The 20,868-nt window shown below is 43.1% G+C and overlaps 2 protein-coding genes across 2 annotated transcripts in view; both read right to left on the bottom strand.

Annotated features, from left to right (window-relative positions):
- Positions 1-441: 441 nt before the first annotated feature.
- The window catches only part of LOC142189984 (uncharacterized), a 373,254-nt gene continuing 352,827 nt past the window's right edge, over positions 442-20,868 (bottom strand). Inside the window, exon 5 of the mRNA XM_075262264.1 lies at positions 442-2,066. Within this exon, the coding sequence (XP_075118365.1) occupies positions 757-2,066 (1,310 nt within the window). The 3' untranslated portion in view covers positions 442-756. The remainder of the gene's footprint in view (positions 2,067-20,868) is intronic.
- Positions 4,206-5,824, bottom strand: LOC142217220 (uncharacterized). Its single transcript, XM_075285420.1, has 3 exons — positions 5,358-5,824; positions 4,754-5,227; positions 4,206-4,313 (listed from the first exon to the last, which is right to left on the bottom strand). Exons 1-3 carry the CDS (start codon positions 5,817-5,819, stop codon positions 4,206-4,208), a joined length of 1,044 nt encoding a protein of 347 aa, XP_075141521.1. The 5' UTR covers positions 5,820-5,824.

The raw sequence follows: 20,868 nt of genomic DNA, 5'->3' as shown, positions 1-20,868 counted from the left end.
TTGCCAGAAGATGGTAAAATTCTTTTTTCACAAAGCACTACTACTACAGGGAGAGTCTCCGAGTGCTCCACTCATCGTTGGAGTGCGGTAAAGTGAGTACAAGATTTATTGTTTTCTGGTAAGGGATTACCTTCTAAGGGGGAAAACTAATATTTATAGGAAGGCTAGTATTTATAATGGAGGCACTATTATACATAAGGGGCACTATTATAAGAGAGAAATTATTATATATAAGGTGGCTATTAAATATATGTGGACTATTATGGGGGGAACAATTATATATAAGGGGACTGTTATAAGGGGGAGACATATATAAGGGGGCTATTATTTATAGTGGAGGAACAAAGTAGAAACAAATTATTTTATGGTTGGGGTCATTACAATATGAGGAACTGTATTAAAGGTTTGCGGCATTAATAAGGTTGAGAACCACTGAGTTAGTGTATTTCAGTATTTAATGCATCAATGAAACACAATATCTAAGTTATAACATCATTCATGTAGGCAAAAAGATCAAAACCAACCCAGATGGTGGAATGATGAAACCGCGTATAGCACCTTAGAGGAATATGCCAAAGATGTTAAACAGTATAGGCCGCAAAAATAGAGGTGAAGAAAAAAAGATAAGAATCAGCTGAGGGTGGGGGAGTAAAATATTCAGGATAATTGAATCTCTTCTGTGTGAATTCTCCGATGTCTAATGAGATTGGATTTAGAGTTAAAACATTTTCAACATTAAGGGCATGTATATGGCTTCTACCCTGTGTGAATTTTGTGATGTCTGACAAGAGTTATTTTGTGAGCAAAACATTTCCCACATTCTGAACATAAATATGGCTTCTCCCCTGTGTGAGTTTTTTGATGTCTAACTAGAGCTGTTTTCTGAGAAAAACTTTTTCCACATTCTGAACATGAATATGGCTTCTCCCCTGTGTGAGTTCTTTGATGTCTAACAAGATTGGATTTAAATAGAAAACGTTTGTCACATTCTGGGCAAGAATATGACTTCTCTTCTGTGTGAATCCTTTGATGTTCAACAAGATTCGATTTAGTCATAAAACATTTCTCACATTCTGGGCATGAATATGGCTTCTCCCCTGTGTGAATTTCCCGATGTTTATTGAGATTGGATTGTTCAGTAAAACATTTCCCACAATCTGGGCATGAATATGGCTTCTCCCCTGTGTGAATTTTTTGATGTCGAACAAGATGTGTTTTCTGAGAAAAACATTTCCCACATTCTGAACATGAATATAGCTTCTCTTCTGTATGAATTCCCTGATGTCTAATGAGAGTGGAATGATGATAAAAACATTTATCACAATTTGGGCATGAATATGGCTTCTCCCCTGTGTGAATCTTTTGATGTACAACAAGATATGATTTCGTTGTAAAACATTTCCCACATTCTGGGCATGAATATGGCTTCTCCCCTGTGTGACTTCTTTGATGTATAACAAGATTGGATTTAAACAGAAAACATTTCTCACATTCTGTGCATGAATATCGCTTCTCTCCCGTGTGACTTCTTTGATGTATAACAAGACTGGATTTAAAGAGAAAACGTTTCTCACATTCTGGGCATGAATATGGCTTCTCTCCTGTGTGAGTTCTTTGATGTCTAACAAGATTGGATTTAAAGAGAAAACGTTTGTCACATTCTGGGCAAGAATATGACTTCTCTTCTGTGTGAATCCTTTGATGTTCAACAAGATTCGATTTAGTCATAAAACATTTCTCACATTCTGGGCATGAATATGGCTTCTCTCCTGTGTGACTTCTTTGATGTCTAACAAGATTGGATTTAAAGAGAAAACATTTCTCACATTCTGTGCATGAATATGGCTTCTCTCCTGTGTGAGTTCTCTGATCAATAATGCTTCTTTTGTGTCTCTTATTTTTCTTAACAGGCTGTGATGAATTAGAAGAAAGATCTTTCTCCTGACAAACTGAGGATAGATCTGGCTTAGTAGCATTCTCTTCATATGCATCTTGTGTGATACCATGATCTTCTGCTTTATAATCTGTAGATATCAGATGTCCCTCTGAGCTCCTGGTACAGTCATCTGACAAGAAGAAAACTGATATTATTATTATTTTGAATAACATAACCTTATAAGTATATTCCCCACTGAGCTGCCGGAGAAGCTTCAGACCGTGTGAAGAAGTGAAGTCGGTGGCACAGGCAGCAAAGGATGGCAGTGCGGCCTACTTCATTAGTATTCACTGTGCTGAGACGGAGGTCAGTGATAGTGAATAGTAATGAAGCGAGACAGGAGACACCACTACTGCTCTAGGTCACTGTAGAGGTGCTGGTAGTTGGTGAAAGAAGCAGGCCCACCCAGTCACAGCAGGAAAAAGGTGGTGGCATTTATGTAGAGATACATCACATGAGTTTCATTTCTAGTGAAAGCTAACGGCTTCCTTTCCTCTTAGAGCGCTGAGCGAGCCACTGACAGCACCAACATTGTTCTAATGGCGGCCCTGCCTGTCCCTGGTAGATCACCTTGTTCACGTTACATAAAGAACATTCGTCACAATCTCATTAGAACTTCTGCACCTAGAGTAGTTTATCTTATCCCAATAGAAGTCAAAGAAAATATCAAATGAAGTTGGACAAGGCATAAATACCAAATGGTGTACTTAGTGTTTCCTGTTCCCGGTGTCAAGACATAATATCAAGGTCCTTTAAATTAGGCCCTTATTTTGTACTGCTAAGTTCAGGCCTCTGACTACATTACTAGTTGTCCTGTCCTGATATAGATCGTCTTATCTGGACGTCTCTTCTAAAATACCACTCCATACACACTATAGAATCCAAACCACATCTGCTGGATTTCCCAGCCTGAACTCACCGCGGATGTGCTGTCCCATACAGTATGTAGTAGGGTCTGTGGAGTCACAAGGAAGCAGGGACTCCTAGCGTCATAGATCACTAAGATACGGGGAGTCCTGGTGTGTGGACAGAGTTCAGGCTGGGAAATGTGACTGATGTACAGACCAGATTTTCTAGTCCGGATTCCATAGTGTGAATGGGGTCTAAGGTGAGGATTACACAGTGACATTTGTAGAAGCTTCTTAATTAATTCAGAAGAATTTTACTGCGTTACCAAATCCGTAGAAGTATCTGGATCAAATTACCAGTCAGGCAGTACTTTTTGGGAACAGGTGTTTGACATCTACTCTCAGGTTAGTGAAGACCCAGTGTCACCAACCCCCTACTCCCTGTCATTCTCAGTTCTGTCTCTGCTGTAAAGGGGAGCGTCATGAGACATTTCCTTATGGCTGCTTTATCCGTTATTCCTAGACATTGACATTGCGCCAATGCTATAGTTGATTGGATTCAAGAACTCAACTAAATCTGGAGAATGGAGATCTTAGTGGCGGAGGATTCCCCTGTCTCCTCTAAAGCTGTGAAAATTTGGCAGCCATGAATTCTGTTTCGGGAGTCAGACATGATTTCTAACTTGATTTCCTAAACTCCTCTGTTCAGGAGGGAAAGTTTCCTTCCTCTGCCAGTTCTTTCCGCGGCTTCTTTCCCCTTCCTTTTCATCCTCCCCCCTTTGTTGTCAGTGGAACCTTCCTTCTGTTGCCTTGCCCCATTGGTTTCCCAGCACCATAAGTGTAGCCAGTCCTACACCCCTTCTGCCTCACTGGAGGATACTCTTTAGAGACTTCACCCCAGGGAATTTCTACAGGGAAGTCGTAGATTTTATTTTATAGCTTTTCGTTGGGCCTCTAGGCCCAATTGCAACCTACAGTCCCCAGGGGATCATCTAGTTTTATATATCTTTTTGTTTTATAGCTTGTTGTTATAAAACTGTCACTAAACATTGATGAAACATTTTCTATACTATACATCTGTTCTCACCTATCACAGTATCGCACTATTATTCATGTATTATGTGTATATTAGCTGAATCAGGGAATATATAGTTGGATGTGACAGAAAAGAGTCTAAAAAATTCTGCACAAAATTGTAGCAGTCGGTGACTGAATAGAATCAGTGACCCTTCTGTGCTTTATATAGTGGTGACTCCTCACCTGGGAGGGTCCCTGTAGGAATGTCCTCCTCACACTCCTCATCACCACTCACATAGGGCTCTTCCTTTATTATTACAGATATAGCATTAATGTCGCTCAGATCTTTATCCAGATGGAAAATCTGTAAAACAAATATAAAGGTCACCGGACAGGAGAAGAAATCACAGGCAATGTTCTAGATGAGGAAAAATATCATTAATCAGCAAGATGATCAAAATAGTCAGACAGTAGGAGATTTCTGAGCTACAAAGCTGATGGTCTCCTGGAAGCTGGAAACAGATATTACATTGACCATTCAATGACATCTTCAAGACCCTCATACACATGTATACTCGGCATGGCTAGACCTGATACAGGTTGTGTCAGTGGAGGAGATCAGATTCTACCAGATACATCCGGGGTTGTTTGTCTCAAGGGAAATAAAGGATCTGATCGGTAGAAATCCAACCTGACGGTTCCGTATTCCAACCAGCAGTCTCCATAGTCAAAAGATTGTGAGAAGATCCAGACAACATATAATGTCTATGGTCAGCTTTATCCTCCACCTCTCATTACACAAATATAAACCATCTAATACTGCTTGATAACCCAAGACTGACCACAAGGACTTCACAGCCCGTCTACACATCATAGGGAATATCTCCATCTACCTGATCATCATCCTGTGGAAGAAGAGGACTGGGACATCTCTCCGGTGTTGTCCTCTTACTCGATCTACCTGTAGGAAACACAGACAGGGACTGAATTCATTTTGTACATACAAATAATGGAAGTCCATGTGTATATAGTCATGTCTATTACCTGCTGATGTGAGGGGCTGGTGGTCCTCCATCATCACCTCCTTGTACAGATCCTTGTGTCCTTCTAAATACTCCCACTCCTCCATGGAGAAATAGACAGCGACATCCTGACACCTTATAGGAACCTGACAACACAATGATACAGTCATCACCCCGACCCCTCCAGTTACTGTATAATGTCCCAGCATTCCCAGCAGTGTCACCTCTCCAGTCAGCAGCTCCAGCATCTTGTTGGTGAGTTCTAGGATATTCTGTCCATTGATCTCCTCCTGTATCAGAGGGTGAGGTGGAGGCCCCGGGATTGGGCTCAGGGGTCCTCCATATCCTTCATACACAGGAGCCTGACAGCGCCCACTAGAGGTCTTCTTCACTACTGTGTAATCCTGGTTATGAGGAGACACATTAATAAATCTCACTACATACATGTCCAGAGTCCATCACCTCTCCAGTCATATCATCTGTTATTACTAGAGATAAGAATGATGTCATGATGACATCATCAGAATCTCTCACCTCTCCAGTAAGCTGGTAGATGATCTCTAGGGTGAGATTTAATAGACTTTCTGCCATCTTGTTCTTGTCTCTTTCCATCTTTGATGGATCAATCAGGAATATTTTCTTATATAGAAGACTTGCCTCTGGCTGTGACTTTGTTTGCATGTTGTTGGCGTCCATAATCCGCCTAGATTCAGCAAACTGCTGCTGTTGATGGTTCGCCTGCTCAGGCGTTTCAGCAACGTTCAAGCTGTCCTTCTGCTGAATTTGTTCCTCACACAGTGCCTGTGATTGTTCGGGCATCTCAGCAGCTCGCTGGGACACCATATTATGAGTGTGTTGTTGGCGTCGATGATCTGCCTGCTCTGGCGTTTCGGCTGCTCTAGGAGCCACTGGAAGAGAACTCTGTCTTCTGGCTACCTTCATAGCTCTTGCTTTTTTTGAATCTTTCGACAAATTAGATTTTCTTCTTCCTGGCATGTTTAAAATTGGGAAACTGCAAATTTGGATCTGAGTATCTCAGCACGCTGCCTAGAGAACACAGAACACTTATGAATATGCAGACGCTTGGACAGAAGGGACTCAGTTTTATCTGTGTGTTTACACAGATAACAAACCAGGCTTTATCAGCAATCTGAAATTAGATGAGATCCTGCCAGCAAGGGCAGTGTAATATAGTATATGAACATAAATTCATGAAAATCATGAAGCCATGTCATTTACCGGGATAAAAAATAGCCTGTGTGTTAATCCAGGTTACAATCTATCTGTGCGCCAAATTTCATCCAAATCCGTTCAGCCGTTTTTACGTGATTGAGTAACAAACACAAAAACAACCAAACACACAAACTTTCACATTTATAATATTAGTAGGATACTGAGAGGATTCTATATTGTAGGAACCTGAATGGAGAGAAGATGAGACAATGTAATCACTACACGGAATCCCATGGAATAAATAGAAGAGTTGAGTCCCATTATTATCACCACCTCCTACTTCTGATGTCGGCAGCGTGTAGCTCAGGAAGGACGTGACTTGTTGTGGGCCGGCTTGGTGGGTATATAAGGTGTGTGATAGGCTGAACAGAATCTCATTGTTGTCTCGGTTAAAGGGGGCGATTTATCAAAGAAAAGGGATTGGCTGTCGGACCAAGGGTGGCAGTTTTCTCCAACAGTGCAGGTTGTGAACACAAGCCTCGCAGCCAATGACATGACATAACGTTTTAGCTGAGGAGGACAGGGCCATTTTGGGATGTGTTCATACTGAGAGACACTCCTCCTCCTCTGCCAGTGCCACAGCGACAAGTAGCCGGAGGACAAGCAGCAGCACCAGCAGCCAGTACAGTATCTGGAACATGAGAAACTGTGAAGGTTATAATCATGTAATGTATGAAAAACATTGTTATCCTTAAAATCTGGATCTGCTAGATATAGTTGCTTATGCTTGAAACTGGTATAACGTTATATGATAAGATGGCGCCTGTACCCAAGATGGGTGCAAGAAAAACAAATACTTGGCTTGCTACCAGAAGACAGCTCCCCAAGGTTACCACGCAGGACCAAGAGTAGCTGGATATATATGGCACTGCTTAAACTTTTTTTGTTTGATTGAAATGTACTATGCCAATCAGGAATGAATATGAAAATTTGTGTTGTTGTTATATCACTTCCTTTCTCTGCTACTATTTAACCCCCATGTTCTTAATAAAAAGTGCGTCAGCATACATTCTTAGCTGAGAGAAGAACGAATACCAACACATAGAGTGGTGTAACTTCTTTACCGCCTGGCACTCAGCCTAATAAATTAGGAGTTACCCAAGATTATTGGTCAATTAGTCATAAACGCGACTCTGTAAAGAACATAAAGAATGAGCAGAATCTTACATGATGGTATAGAGGACGTAAAGAATGAGCCCCGCTGTAGGGACATGAGAGGAATGAGTGTCCCGGAGAATGTTCCATCGAGATATCTAACACAGATGTCTGAATAAAATCTTCCACAAGCCCTAGAACTACCAGGAGTAAAGATCCAGAATATGTTAGGAGGTCGCTGTACAGAGTCAGTCTAGAGCGACACAGCCAATACCTGCAGTTATGTTTAAAGTCCCGACCTCTCCCGGACTATTATGGTACATGTTGGGAGGGGGTCAATGGTTACAGTACAAATCTTAAGTATCTCAGTGCGGGAACACAGCCAGATGGCTACTGAATTCTTAAAAAAGTAGTTCATGAGATTCATGGCTAAAGGCATTTTAGCCAAATTCCTCCTTTACAAGACTACTTAGGTTGGTCCCGTCTCCTGACAATGTAACCCAACTATAATATGGGGGTCACTTCTTGAATATCTTGACATGGCAGCTAATCTACATCTGAGGTCAAACCTTCCCATGACCACTAAAGGGAATCAGTGGCCACGGTAATGACGCCAACTTGTGTGGCACACGATGTCACTGGAGTCACAGGTAGCAGTGGTCATGTGACGTACCGTACTAACTGGCAGCACTACCGCAAACAGTGTTAAACTCCTAATCCTTTGGTTCACAGCCAAGTATAGAGAGAACATTGGAGGTCTGTGAAACCAAGTCAGAGGATCCATCACAGACTGAGGCGGCTTCATGGACAATGAGTAGACTTTATTTATTATGATTTAAGTCAAGACAACACCTTTAAAGCAGGCGAGTCCTAAGACAACTGGAATTACTGGAATCTACAAAATTCACATGAAATAAGAGACTTTTTATGAAGGATTTTCTTTTTAAGTTTTAATGTGACTGTGATGAAAAGCGATGGAGAGTTTTATCATCTTGGATTCTGAATTGAATACAATGGTGAATCAGAAGCCGTTCATGGAGAGCTCTTGCTTCACCACTGTCTCCTCTCCATGCTCTGGCCCCAGGAGCTGTAGATATGATGCAATGATGTCACTCACATCGAGCCTGCAGCTCCCTGTACACTCCAGGAGAAAAGACAGCAGGGGAGCATCAGTGATTTTATTATGGTAAACTTTGGAGGGGACATAAGACTGGGGAGTGATAAAGGGGGACATTAAACTGGGGGCAGATGAAGGGGGCAATAAACTGGGAGCAGATGAAGCGAGACAATTAAACTGTGGGCAGATAAAGGGGGGGCATTAAACTAGTGACAGATGAAGGGGGCAATTAAGCTAGGGGCTGATGAAAGGGGGGACATTGATCTTGCACAGAATGAGAGGGGACATTAAACTAGGGGGACAAATGGAAAGTGACATTAAACTGGGGCAACTGGAAGAGGACATTAAACCGTGGGGGTAGCTGGAGGTGGACATATCTGCTTCTAGTTGTCCGCAGTTTAATGTCTCCCTCCAGCTGCTCCAGTCTTTATACTGTGTGTGAATCTAGATTATGTTCTCTCTCTAGATTCGGAGGATTCACTTTCTATTACTCGGCTTCACTGGGAAGTTTGGGTGTCCCCCCAGGGACCTGAACCCCACAAAACCTTGCCCCCATTATATGCAAGAAGCACCCCAAGGTTCCTTTAAAATGCATTGGCACCCTAGGAACCTGTGTCCTCTACCTTTTAGATGCTAGAAGCACCACAAGGGCTCTTCCCCAGCAGCACTCCAATGGTTTATTCCATGAGAGCATGTATTATTAGACTGGCACAGGTAAGTAGAATCATTGGAGGTGGACGGAGATTATGGATTGTTTTTGGCTATGATAATCAATGGATGTAATTTTTAATTTATTTTTTTTTTAGAGAAATAAATAAATAAATATATAAATAATGGTTAATGAGGATCGTATGAAAAGTTTAATGTCAATAAAATATATATTTTAAAGTGTCTATGTTTTGGTTTGTTTTTATAAATGTGGCTATAGGTGGGGCTTATTGGTATACATAGGCCGTATACTGACCAACCTGTACAAAACAGACTGAGACAATGAACCTACCTATAGTATCTACAGAATATACCCAGACCATGGACCTACCTATAGTAGCTACAGAATATACCCAGACCATGGACCTACCTATAGTAGCTACAGAATACGCCCAGACCATGAAAGCAGCTTTTCCATCGTTTGCATGCATCTAGTGTGCTTTACCACACTGATCATCATGATTTTATGAACTTTGTCTACAACCAATAAAAGTTAAGTTTTATTCAAGGAGTCATGGTTTTGCTGGAATTTTACTTCTGAACGTCTGGATTCAAGTCACCCTAGCCGAAAGGGCATTTTCCGGGCAATTTCCATCTCCCTCAGGATTAACGTGAGTGCATTACATTAAAAACTGAACTTTATTTCATCTGTGCACGAAGGGCTGTGTTTTTTTCCCTTATCCTTTTTCCTGCATTATCTTGAACAGACCATGAACCTACCTATAGTAACTACAGAATACACCCAGACCATGGACCTACCTATAGTAACTACAGAATACACCGAGACCATGAACCTACCTATAGTAACTACAGAATACACCGAGACCATGGACCTACCTATAGTAACTACAGAATACACCCAGACCATGGACCTACCTATAGTAACTACAGAATACACCGAGACCATGAACCTACCTATAGTAACTACAGAATACACAGAGACCATGGACCTACCTATAGTAACTACAGAATACACCCAGACCATGAACCTACCTATAGTAACTACAGAATACACCGAGACCATGAACCTACCTATAGTAACTACAGAATATACCCAGACCATGGACCTACCTATAGTAACTACAGAATACACCCAGACCATGGACCTACCTATAGTAACTACAGAATACACCCAGACCATGGACCTACCTATAGTAACTACAGAATACACCCAGACCATGGATCTACCTATAGTAACTACAGAATACACCCAGACCATGAACCTACCTATAGTAACTACAGAATACACCCAGACCATGGACCTACCTATAGTAACTACAGAATACACCCAGACCATGAACCTACCTATAGTAACTACAGAATACACCCAGACCATGGACCTACCTATAGTAACTACAGAATACACCCAGACCATGGATCTACCTATAGTAACTACAGAATACACCCAGACCATGAACCTACCTATAGTAACTACAGAATACACCCAGACCATGGACCTACCTATAGTAACTACAGAATACACCCAGACCATGAACCTACCTATAGTAACTACAGAATACACCGAGACCATGAACCTACCTATAGTAACTACAGAATACACCCAGACCATGGACCTACCTATAGTAACTACAGAATACACCCAGACCATGGACCTACCTATAGTAACTACAGAATACACCCAGACCATGGACCTACCTATAGTAACTACAGAATACACCCAGACCATGGATCTACCTATAGTAACTACAGAATACACCCAGACCATGAACCTACCTATAGTAACTACAGAATACACCCAGACCATGGACCTACCTATAGTAACTACAGAATACACCCAGACCATGAACCTACCTATAGTAACTACAGAATACACCCAGACCATGGACCTACCTATAGTAACTACAGAATACACCCAGACCATGGATCTACCTATAGTAACTACAGAATACACCCAGACCATGAACCTACCTATAGTAACTACAGAATACACCCAGACCATGGACCTACCTATAGTAACTACAGAATACACCCAGACCATGGACCTACCTATAGTAACTACAGAATACACTGAGACCATGGACCTACCTATAGTAACTACAGAATACACCCAGACCATGAACCTACCTATAGTAACTACAGAATACACCCAGACCATGAACCTACCTATAGTAACTACAGAATACACCCAGACCATGAACCTACCTATAGTAACTACAGAATACACCGAGACCATGAACCTACCTATAGTAACTACAGAATACACCGAGACCATGAACCTACCTATAGTAACTACAGAATACACCCAGACCATGGACCTACCTATAGTAACTACAGAATACACCCAGACCATGAACCTACCTATAGTAACTACAGAATACACCGAGACCATGAACCTACCTATAGTAACTACAGAATACACCCAGACCATGGACCTACCTATAGTAACTACAGAATACACCCAGACCATGGACCTACCTATAGTAACTACAGAATACACCCAGACCATGGACCTACCTATAGTAACTACAGAATACACCCAGACCATGGATCTACCTATAGTAACTACAGAATACACCCAGACCATGAACCTACCTATAGTAACTACAGAATACACCCAGACCATGGACCTACCTATAGTAACTACAGAATACACCCAGACCATGAACCTACCTATAGTAACTACAGAATACACCCAGACCATGGATCTACCTATAGTAACTACAGAATACACCGAGACCATGAACCTACCTATAGTAACTACAGAATACACTCAGACCATGGACCTACCTATAGTAACTACAGAATACACCCAGACCATGAACCTACCTATAGTAACTACAGAATACACCCAGACCATGGACCTACCTATAGTAACTACAGAATACACCCAGACCATGGACCTACCTATAGTAACTACAGAATACACCCAGACCATGGACCTACCTATAGTAACTACAGAATACACCCAGACCATGGATCTACCTATAGTAACTACAGAATACACCCAGACCATGAACCTACCTATAGTAACTACAGAATACACCCAGACCATGGACCTACCTATAGTAACTACAGAATACACCCAGACCATGAACCTACCTATAGTAACTACAGAATACACCCAGACCATGGACCTACCTATAGTAACTACAGAATACACCCAGACCATGGATCTACCTATAGTAACTACAGAATACACCCAGACCATGAACCTACCTATAGTAACTACAGAATACACCCAGACCATGAACCTACCTATAGTAACTACAGAATACACCCAGACCATGGACCTACCTATAGTAACTACAGAATATACCCAGACCATGGACCTACCTATAGTAACTACAGAATACACCCAGACCATGGACCTACCTATAGTAACTACAGAATACACCCAGACCATGGACCTACCTATAGTAACTACAGAATACACCCAGACCATGGACCTACCTATAGTAACTACAGAATACACTGAGACCATGGACCTACCTATAGTAACTACAGAATACACCCAGACCATGAACCTACCTATAGTAACTACAGAATACACCCAGACCATGAACCTACCTATAGTAACTACAGAATACACCCAGACCATGGACCTACCTATAGTAACTACAGAATACACCCAGACCATGGATCTACCTATAGTAACTACAGAATACACCCAGACCATGAACCTACCTATAGTAACTACAGAATACACCCAGACCATGAACCTACCTATAGTAACTACAGAATACACCCAGACCATGGACCTACCTATAGTAACTACAGAATACACGCAGACCATGAACCTACCTATAGTAACTACAGAATACACGCAGACCATGGACCTACCTATAGTAACTACAGAATACACCCGGACCATGGACCTACCTATAGTAACTACAGAATACACCCAGACCATGGACCTACCTATAGTAACTACAGAGTACACCCAGACCATGAACCTACCTATAGTAACTACAGAATACACCCAGACCATGGACCTACCTATAGTAACTACAGAGTACACCCAGACCATGAACCTACCTATAGTAACTATACCCAGAGCTGAGCAGTTTGTGGTTATGAGAGAGCTGACTTTTTATTAGCGTAACTAAAAGTGCTGTGCAGTTAAAGCGCACGGACCCCATACACTATAATGGGGTCTGTGCGCTTTAACTGCACAACGCTCCTCCTAAACACTCTCCTCCTGCTATTCGTGGAGTTGGTGACTCTCCTTTAGTCGAATAGTGGTTTCCCCTGAAACGAGCATTTTTTCCCATAGACTATAATGGGATTCGATTGAGTAATCAAATATTGAGGCTCTACTCAAAACGAATATCGAATCTCGAATATTTCACTGTTTGCTCATCTCTATTACATACCTCCCAACTTTTAAAAAGTAGAAAGTGTCATGCCGTTCCCCCCCCCCCTTCATCTGCTCCAGTGTCATGCCGTTCTCCCCCCCTTCATCTGCTCCAGTGTCATGCCATACCGTTCTCCCCCTCCTTCATCTTACACAGTGTCATGCCATTCTCCCCCCTTCATATGCCCCAGTGTCATGCCATTCTCCCCCCTTCATATGCCCCAGTGTTATGCCATTCTCCCCCCTTCATATGCCTCAGTGTCATGCCGTTCTCCCCCCAGTTTCATGGGCCCCCTACATTATGTTCCACTTTAGTGTTTAACAGAAACAAACACACTCACATTCCATCGTTCCCCCGCCACTCTCTCCGCTCTCTCACTCAAACACATAGTTGTAGGCGCGATGTGACGTCATCACATCGTGGCTACAAATGCCGGAGCGCAGCTTTAAAGTTGTCACAGCTCAGCTTCCGCTTTAAACGCCTATGTATTCAGCTCATCGGCATCCGTAGGATGGCGATGATTTGAAATCGGGACATACCTCCCGCCGACCAGGACCGCGGGACAGGACACCAAAATCGTGAATGTACCGCGGAAATCGGGATGGTTGGGAGGTATGATATTAGTTATTAATTGCCATATATTACCATTATAACTCACAACAAGAAAATGATGCGAGTTATAAAAAAACACATCAGATTGTCACCGACCTGTTCAGACCAGAACTTGTTGGTGCAAATATATGTATGGAACTAATAAATTCAGTGGCGTAACTACCGCAGAGGCAGCTGCCACAGGGCCCGGGCCATTAGGGGGCCCGGTGACAGCCGCTACCGCTGCGTTTTTTTTTCAATAGGCTGTTACGGGCCCTATTCACTTGCCGATCCTGGCTGGGCCGGGATCGGCAAGTGACATCGCGGGCCCCACAAAGGCTATCATTATACTCGGGGGTCTTTGCAGACCCCCGAGTATAATGATCGGCGGACCGGAGAGGTAAGGGAACATAAAAAAAACTGTTACTTACCTCTCCACGATCCTGCCAGGCCTCCGTCCTACTTTTTCTGATGTCTGTGACGTCACATGAACCCGGTATGCTTCCCGGGTCATGTGACGTCCGACGTCATTAAAGAAGGACGTGAGCGCGGGCGACAGCATAGGAGTCGGGAGACAGGTAAGCAACTGTGTTTTATGTTAATGTTCTTAATCCCCGGGTCTCCGATTATTATACTCTGGGGTCTGAAATAATTGTTTATGGGTGTCCACAGAGGGACATAATACTGTGTGCAGGGGCCACTATTGGGGTTAATACTGTGTGCAGGGGCCACTACTGGGGTTAATACTGTGTGCAGGAGCCACTACTGGGGTTAATACTGTGTGCAGGGGCCACTATGGGGGATAATACTGTGTGCAGGAGCCACTATGGGGGTTAATACTGTGTGCAGGGGCCACTATGGGACATAATAGAGTGCGGAGGAGGGGGTCGTTCGAGGTCTTCGGCGTCAGTTGGGATGGGGGGGGGGGGCATGTCAAAAGTTCGCCACGGGGCCCCGCCATTCCTAGTTACGCCACTGAATAAATTACATACAGGTCGGCTGTGGCTCCTCCCTATAGACTCCCCTCTGGCTGCTCCTGTACTGAGGGGAATAGATTGGGGCTTTCTGGGGCAGCTCCTGTAATCTCTCCATTCTAGTCACCTCAGTACTGAACAGTCTACATGATATGCTGAAGGGAGGATCTACCAGGAGCAACTCCAATCTAGACACAACCATATGAGGGCTGAGAGCGAGCACTTACCTCCTCGGGTACAGCAGCTGTAAAGTCAAAGGACCTGTGATGATGTCACGTGTGGGAGGAGTCAAAGAATCACATGACCAGATATTAGAGATCTCTGTGCTGGACCGACTGTGTGTGATGTGTATGTAGCAGAGCTGTGTGTGTGTGTGACGTGTGTGTAGCAGAGCCGTCTGTGTGTGATGTGTATGTAGCAGTGCCGTCTGTGTGTGATGTGTATGTAGCAGTGCCGTCTGTGTGTGATGTGTATGTAGCAGAGCCGTCTGTGTGTGATGTGTATGTAGCAGAGCTGTGTCTGTGTGTGATGTGTATGTAGCAGAGCTGTGTCTGTGTGTGATGTGTATGTAGCAGTGCCGTCTGTGTGTGATGTGTATGTAGCAGAGCCGTCTGTGTGTGATGTGTATGTAGCAGAGCTGTGTCTGTGTGTGATGTGTATGTAGCAGTGCTGTCTGTGTGTGATGTGTATGTAGCAGTGCCGTCTGTGTGTGATGTGTATGTAGCAGAGCTGTCTGTGTGTGATGTGTATGTAGCAGTGCCGTCTGTGTGTGATGTGTATGTAGCAGAGCCGTCTGTGTGTGATGTGTATGTAGCAGAGCTGTGTCTGTGTGTGATGTGTATGTAGCAGTGCTGTCTGTGTGTGATGTGTATGTAGCAGTGCCGTCTGTGTGTGATGTGTATGTAGCAGAGCCGTCTGTGTGTGATGTGTATGTAGCAGTGCCGTCTGTGTGTGACGTGTATGTAGCATAGCCGTCTGTGTGTGACGTGTATGTAGCAGAGCCGTCTGTGTGTGATGTGTATGTAGCAGAGCTGTGTCTGTGTGTGATGTGTATGTAGGAGATCTGCCTGTGTGTGATGTGTATGTAGTAGAGCTGTCTGTGTGACGTCTATGTGGCAGGTCTGTCTACGTGTGACATGTATGTAGTGGAGCTGTCTGTGTGTGACGTGTATGCAACAGAGCCGACTGTGTGTGACGTGTTTGTAGCACAGCCGTCTGTGTGTCACATGTATGTAGCGGAGCCGTCTGTGTGTGACATGTATGTAGCAGAGCTGTCTGTGTGTCACATGTATGTAACTCAGGGGTACAGCTATGGGAAGCCCCCATTTATGCTAATTTGCTCCTGGGCTGTGGGAGAGTCATGTTCTCAGATTGGAGGACCTTAGCCAGTGGAGGGTCACATCTGGCTGAGGTACATAGATGACATTCTGGTCCTTTGGAAGGGTACAAGTGACTCATAGAATTTGTTAACATCCTCAATACTAGTGAGCTTGAGCTACACTCATTCAGGGACCACACTTCCATTCTTAGGTGTCTCAATTACGAAAGACTACATGGGAAATATTCATACTAAAATTTTAAGATGGGAGAGTGCCCACCCTTTAGCCCTAAAGAAGAAATTGTTCCCGTACTTCCACTTTCAGGACACGTGCAGATGATCTCTGTAACCGGTTTAGAGCGAGGGGTTATCCCATGAGCCCCTTTAGTACTGCCTTCAACTATACGGACAACAGCAATTGCAAATCTCTATTGACTTAAAAACCAGAGGCCGAGACCCCACCTCATAAGACCTTCCACAGAACATGCAACAATCCGAAACATCCTAAAGAAATATTAGTGGGTGCTACAACAGGATGGCCATTTGAAAGATGTCTTTTCCCCTCGTCCACTTATCACCTATAGAAGAGAGCGTAATTTGAGCCATTTTGTGGAAGGCCCCCGTATACAATCCTGTTTGGAACGTAAAGCACTTGGTAACTCCCGTTGTGGTAGCTGCATTACTTGAGATCAGATGATGAAAACTAAGGAGTTCTGTTCAGCTACACAAGAAGTCATACCCTTGAGGGAATTCATTCATTGTAAAAGTAGGGGAGTTGTCTACGTGGCTCAATGTACACGTACTCTGGATTATGTGGGTAAAACCCGCCGAGAGTTCAGAAGACGCATGAGGGATTGCTATAATGATATATTACAGAAACGTCATACCCCACTTGTCCACATATACAGATGGGATTTCCCCCTAGGCTCCTATACATACCTTTCATCTTTGCATGGTTAGATTTCGGTGACTTTTGGTTCCAACATATACACTTGGCTCCATGTTGTGTTTTAATATGTGCCAATAAGTGATAGCGCAGTATGGCGTTATAGTTATGTCAGTTTCTGTTCATTAGTGCTCTCCTAATATTATTATAGGGCTTAGCTCCAGCACCACTCAAGTGTTTGGGTCTTTACCTCTCAACGTCATGGCTGGGCGGTAAGGAACGCCCCTCACAGTACAGTCAGAAACGCCCTTCTGACAGTGAAGAGCTACGGTAACGGCACAGAACGGGAAAACCAACAGCGCACTTTCGGCTTTCTAGCGGTATATAAAACTGCAGGTCCCCGAGGACATGAAAGGCTCTTTTTAAAGAAAAATATCGATATATCAGCTAAACCTCTCTCTTTAAATGTAGATTGTAAGCCCCATGTAGGGATATATGATATAGGGATCACAATGTACATAGTGCCTTATCAGTATGTCTTTGTAGAAAGGGAGGAAATCCACGCAAACAGGGGGAGAGCATACAAACTCCTTGCAGATGTTGTTCCTGGCGGGATTCGAACCCAGGACTCCAGTGCTTCAAGATTGCAGTGCTAACCACTGAGCCATCATGTTGCCCCATAGCTAAACATCTTTTTGTTTACCACTTATACATACATTTATAGATCCAACGTTGCTTATAGTTGGAGTCGAATGAGTTTTGCCAGGCCCCTTTGGGTGGTCCTTCTTACATAGCTAAACATCTCATAGGGGGGTGTCTGTATTGTTCCGCCCCCATATAGTCTATTGGCTGTTGTCTAAGTCCATCATGTGCGCTCACGTTCATGTTCGCAGTGTGTATTTACTGGTTCCATCTTACATGTTGATTTCTTTGTACACCCTGCCTAGTCTGACTCTTGTGATTTTGATCGAGCCCTATGTTAGTAGCGATCACATATTACACTTACCTCCCATCGATCCTGCGCTGCATCTGCTATGGCTGGTTTGGAGACGTGGGACACTTCTACCACCCTCCGTGCTCATTGGTCCTCACAATATTGATAAAAGGGCCCCCCAGAGGATTTAGCCTGGGGGACACATGGTGTCATGGCCCATAAAGGTTTTTTATAATCATGGAGTTTGATCATTTTTAATTGATAATTTTGAGGTAATGTTTAGGTTTTTTCGGATACTTTCTGCACCTTTTTTCTCCTCAGGTAACGTCGTGGTACTTACCAAGGGCGACCCCTGGGGACTGCTTTGCCAGTGGTTTCAACCGTCTTCTGGAAGCTTCTATCACCGGGCAGTTTTCAGGAGAAGAATCAGCTGATTGGTCCTTGACAGCAGTATGGCGGGAAATTTGAATTTAAAAGAGGGAGATTTCGCTGTGGTCAAGCAGTCGCCGGCGAAAGAAGCTATAAAAACTTTGAGCTTTTATCAGAGTTGTACACTCTACCCTCATCGTCCCCTGATGAACCTTTAGGTGGGGGAAACACATTGGAACTTTTTTCATACTTTATTCAAATAGGATACCACTAACAATTCCCCTTCAGGGTCTTTCCTTTATTCTTTGCCTTTAATTTTTGATAACACTGATGCCAATAGAGTGTCTCACATGCTAGGTCAGACCCTTGTTTTCTCATGGGCGCGGTTTTATTACTTCTGGACCTCCTCATCATCAGAGGTAGTCCTTATTGGTAGTCCATAATTCTTACTTTTGTTTGATTCCGTTTTTCTTAAAGGAACTTTTCTGACCCTATTTAGACAACTATTAGGTGCCATAGAAAAGGTTTTTTTTGGGGGGAGAGGAGGGGGGGAGGATTACCTTAACAAGATGGCTCCTTTTTCTGATATAGTCCATTGACTATTTTTTTTTATCCTTTTCTTTCACAATTGTTCACAATTTTGTCAGGTAGTTCTGGGGAGTTTTTAGCTACTTTCAATACATGTTGAGTTTTATTTTGTGGAATTTTACATCCTGTAGGGACTCATTAGTTTCATTTTCTTTGACATACACGATAAGGTCCTTTATTTCTTGGCTTATTTCCTTTGTTATTCATGTTTCGGTTAATTTATTAACATTAGCTCAATATGACGAGATTTTTGTCCAGTACTCCTGACCTGTCAAAATGGATCTCTGTGGCGCAGGACGTTTTTTGTGATAGGGAGGTAATTCGACAGTCCATCACCACAAATGGGAAATAACTAAAGTGTTAAGGATTTTGGGGTGTCTTGGTGGGAAATCCAGTCATTTGGAGAACTATATCAAAAATGAGATAGTACCTAAGGCCCTTAGGATCAACATTTGCTCTGTTGATCGTGTCAGAAATCCAGAACCTATGACTAAGTGGGAACAGAAGGCTACAAATAACTCTATTAGGTTCATGAAACTCCTTTTAGAAGAAGAAAAGAGGGCACGTTAAAATAAAATAAGAAACTCAATGATCTTAGATAGCAGGTTCCCAAATTGAAGTCTGATCCTCAGTTTTCTCAAAAAGAGATCCTCTTAGGGCGGGTTCACACCAGCACCCGATCTCCGTTTTGAGGTTTCCGTCTTCTGCCGACAGGAGACGGAAACCCAGCATTCAGTGTCCGCCGGTGAGCGTCTTCTGCTCTTCGGGGCAAACCCGTTTTTATTTTAACCAGACATAAAGTCCTGCATATCCGACTTTGTGTCCGGTTAAAAAAAGAACGGTTTTGCCGAGGAAAACAGAAGACTCTCACGGGCGGACACTTTGCAAACCCATTCAAATGAATGGGTTTGAAAACTGCCTGCCGGTTTCCATCTCCTGTCCAGGAAACGGAAACCTGCAAAACGGAGATTGGGCGCTGGTGTGAACCCGCCCTTACAGGGTAAGATTTTTTAAAAGATATACAAGTATTTAAGGAGAAGCGAGCTTACTCCTTCATGTTACGCGGAGATAGGTTCTTTAGGGGAGGTGATATTTCTTCTTCTGAGGCAGATCTTTCTGAAACTGAAAAGTCTCAAACACATCATCAAAATACAGGCCAGTCAGGTACTAGATACTCCAGGAATGGTGGTAGAGGAGGTATTCCACCAGCTCGTGATACTAAAAATACCTCAGGTACAAACTCTATTTTTTTAACTCAAAGTCTCATACTCATTCATTATCCTCTACGATGTCGTGTACAGGAGCGAGCTTAATAAATCCAACAATGTCCCCTAACTCCTAAGTCATCAATTTATCGTCTCGTGTGCTAACTGATGTGGAACTACACATATTAAGTCTAGGTCGGTCCTTTGTCCCCTCTGTATCCTTTCATCCGTTTTTATGGATCAAAGATATTTCATTATTTACTAGTAAACTTTAAAGGCATAAGGCTAGGATTAAAGGATGTGTACTGAGTATCACTTGGAGATGGAGAATCGAGGGACTACTAGAGCATTGGTTTCATTAATGGAGGATAATGAACGTCCTTGGGTCCATTTACGGATCTAAGATTGAAGAATACCAGTATGTCCCCTATGGGAGATCTTTCACATATTCAGTTCTTTGAGCAGATGGTCAGACACGACATTGAGAATCTATGTGTTAGAGTTCCACATACGAGAGGGAATATGTCGGGATACCTCTATAGCCTTACCATGTACTATAACCTTTTCAACTCGCCTTTTACACCACATCTTATGGGCAACCATCTCATGCTCTGCCTATCACATCCCCAGGCAAAACATTCAAACATACCTGACGGGATTGGGCTCCTCTCGTCACTACAACAAAGTTTCTAACATGGTGCCCCCTGTAAT

The sequence above is a fragment of the Leptodactylus fuscus genome, chromosome 1 (assembly GCF_031893055.1).
Source record: "Leptodactylus fuscus isolate aLepFus1 chromosome 1, aLepFus1.hap2, whole genome shotgun sequence".
Taxonomy (NCBI): domain Eukaryota; kingdom Metazoa; phylum Chordata; class Amphibia; order Anura; family Leptodactylidae; genus Leptodactylus; species Leptodactylus fuscus.
This window is presented reverse-complemented; position numbering and strand designations above follow the sequence as displayed.

Coding starts and splice junctions, on each gene's coding strand:
- LOC142217220 (XM_075285420.1), bottom strand. CDS start 5,819: ATGCCAGGAAGAAGAAAATCTAATTTGTCGAAAGATTCAAAAAAAGCA. Junction 5,228..5,357: donor TCTACCAGCTTACTGGAGAG/GTGAGAGATTCT, acceptor CCTCATAACCAG/GATTACACAGTAGTGAAGAA. Junction 4,314..4,753: donor GTTTCCTACAGGTAGATCGA/GTAAGAGGACAA, acceptor ATCTGTTTCCAG/CTTCCAGGAGACCATCAGCT.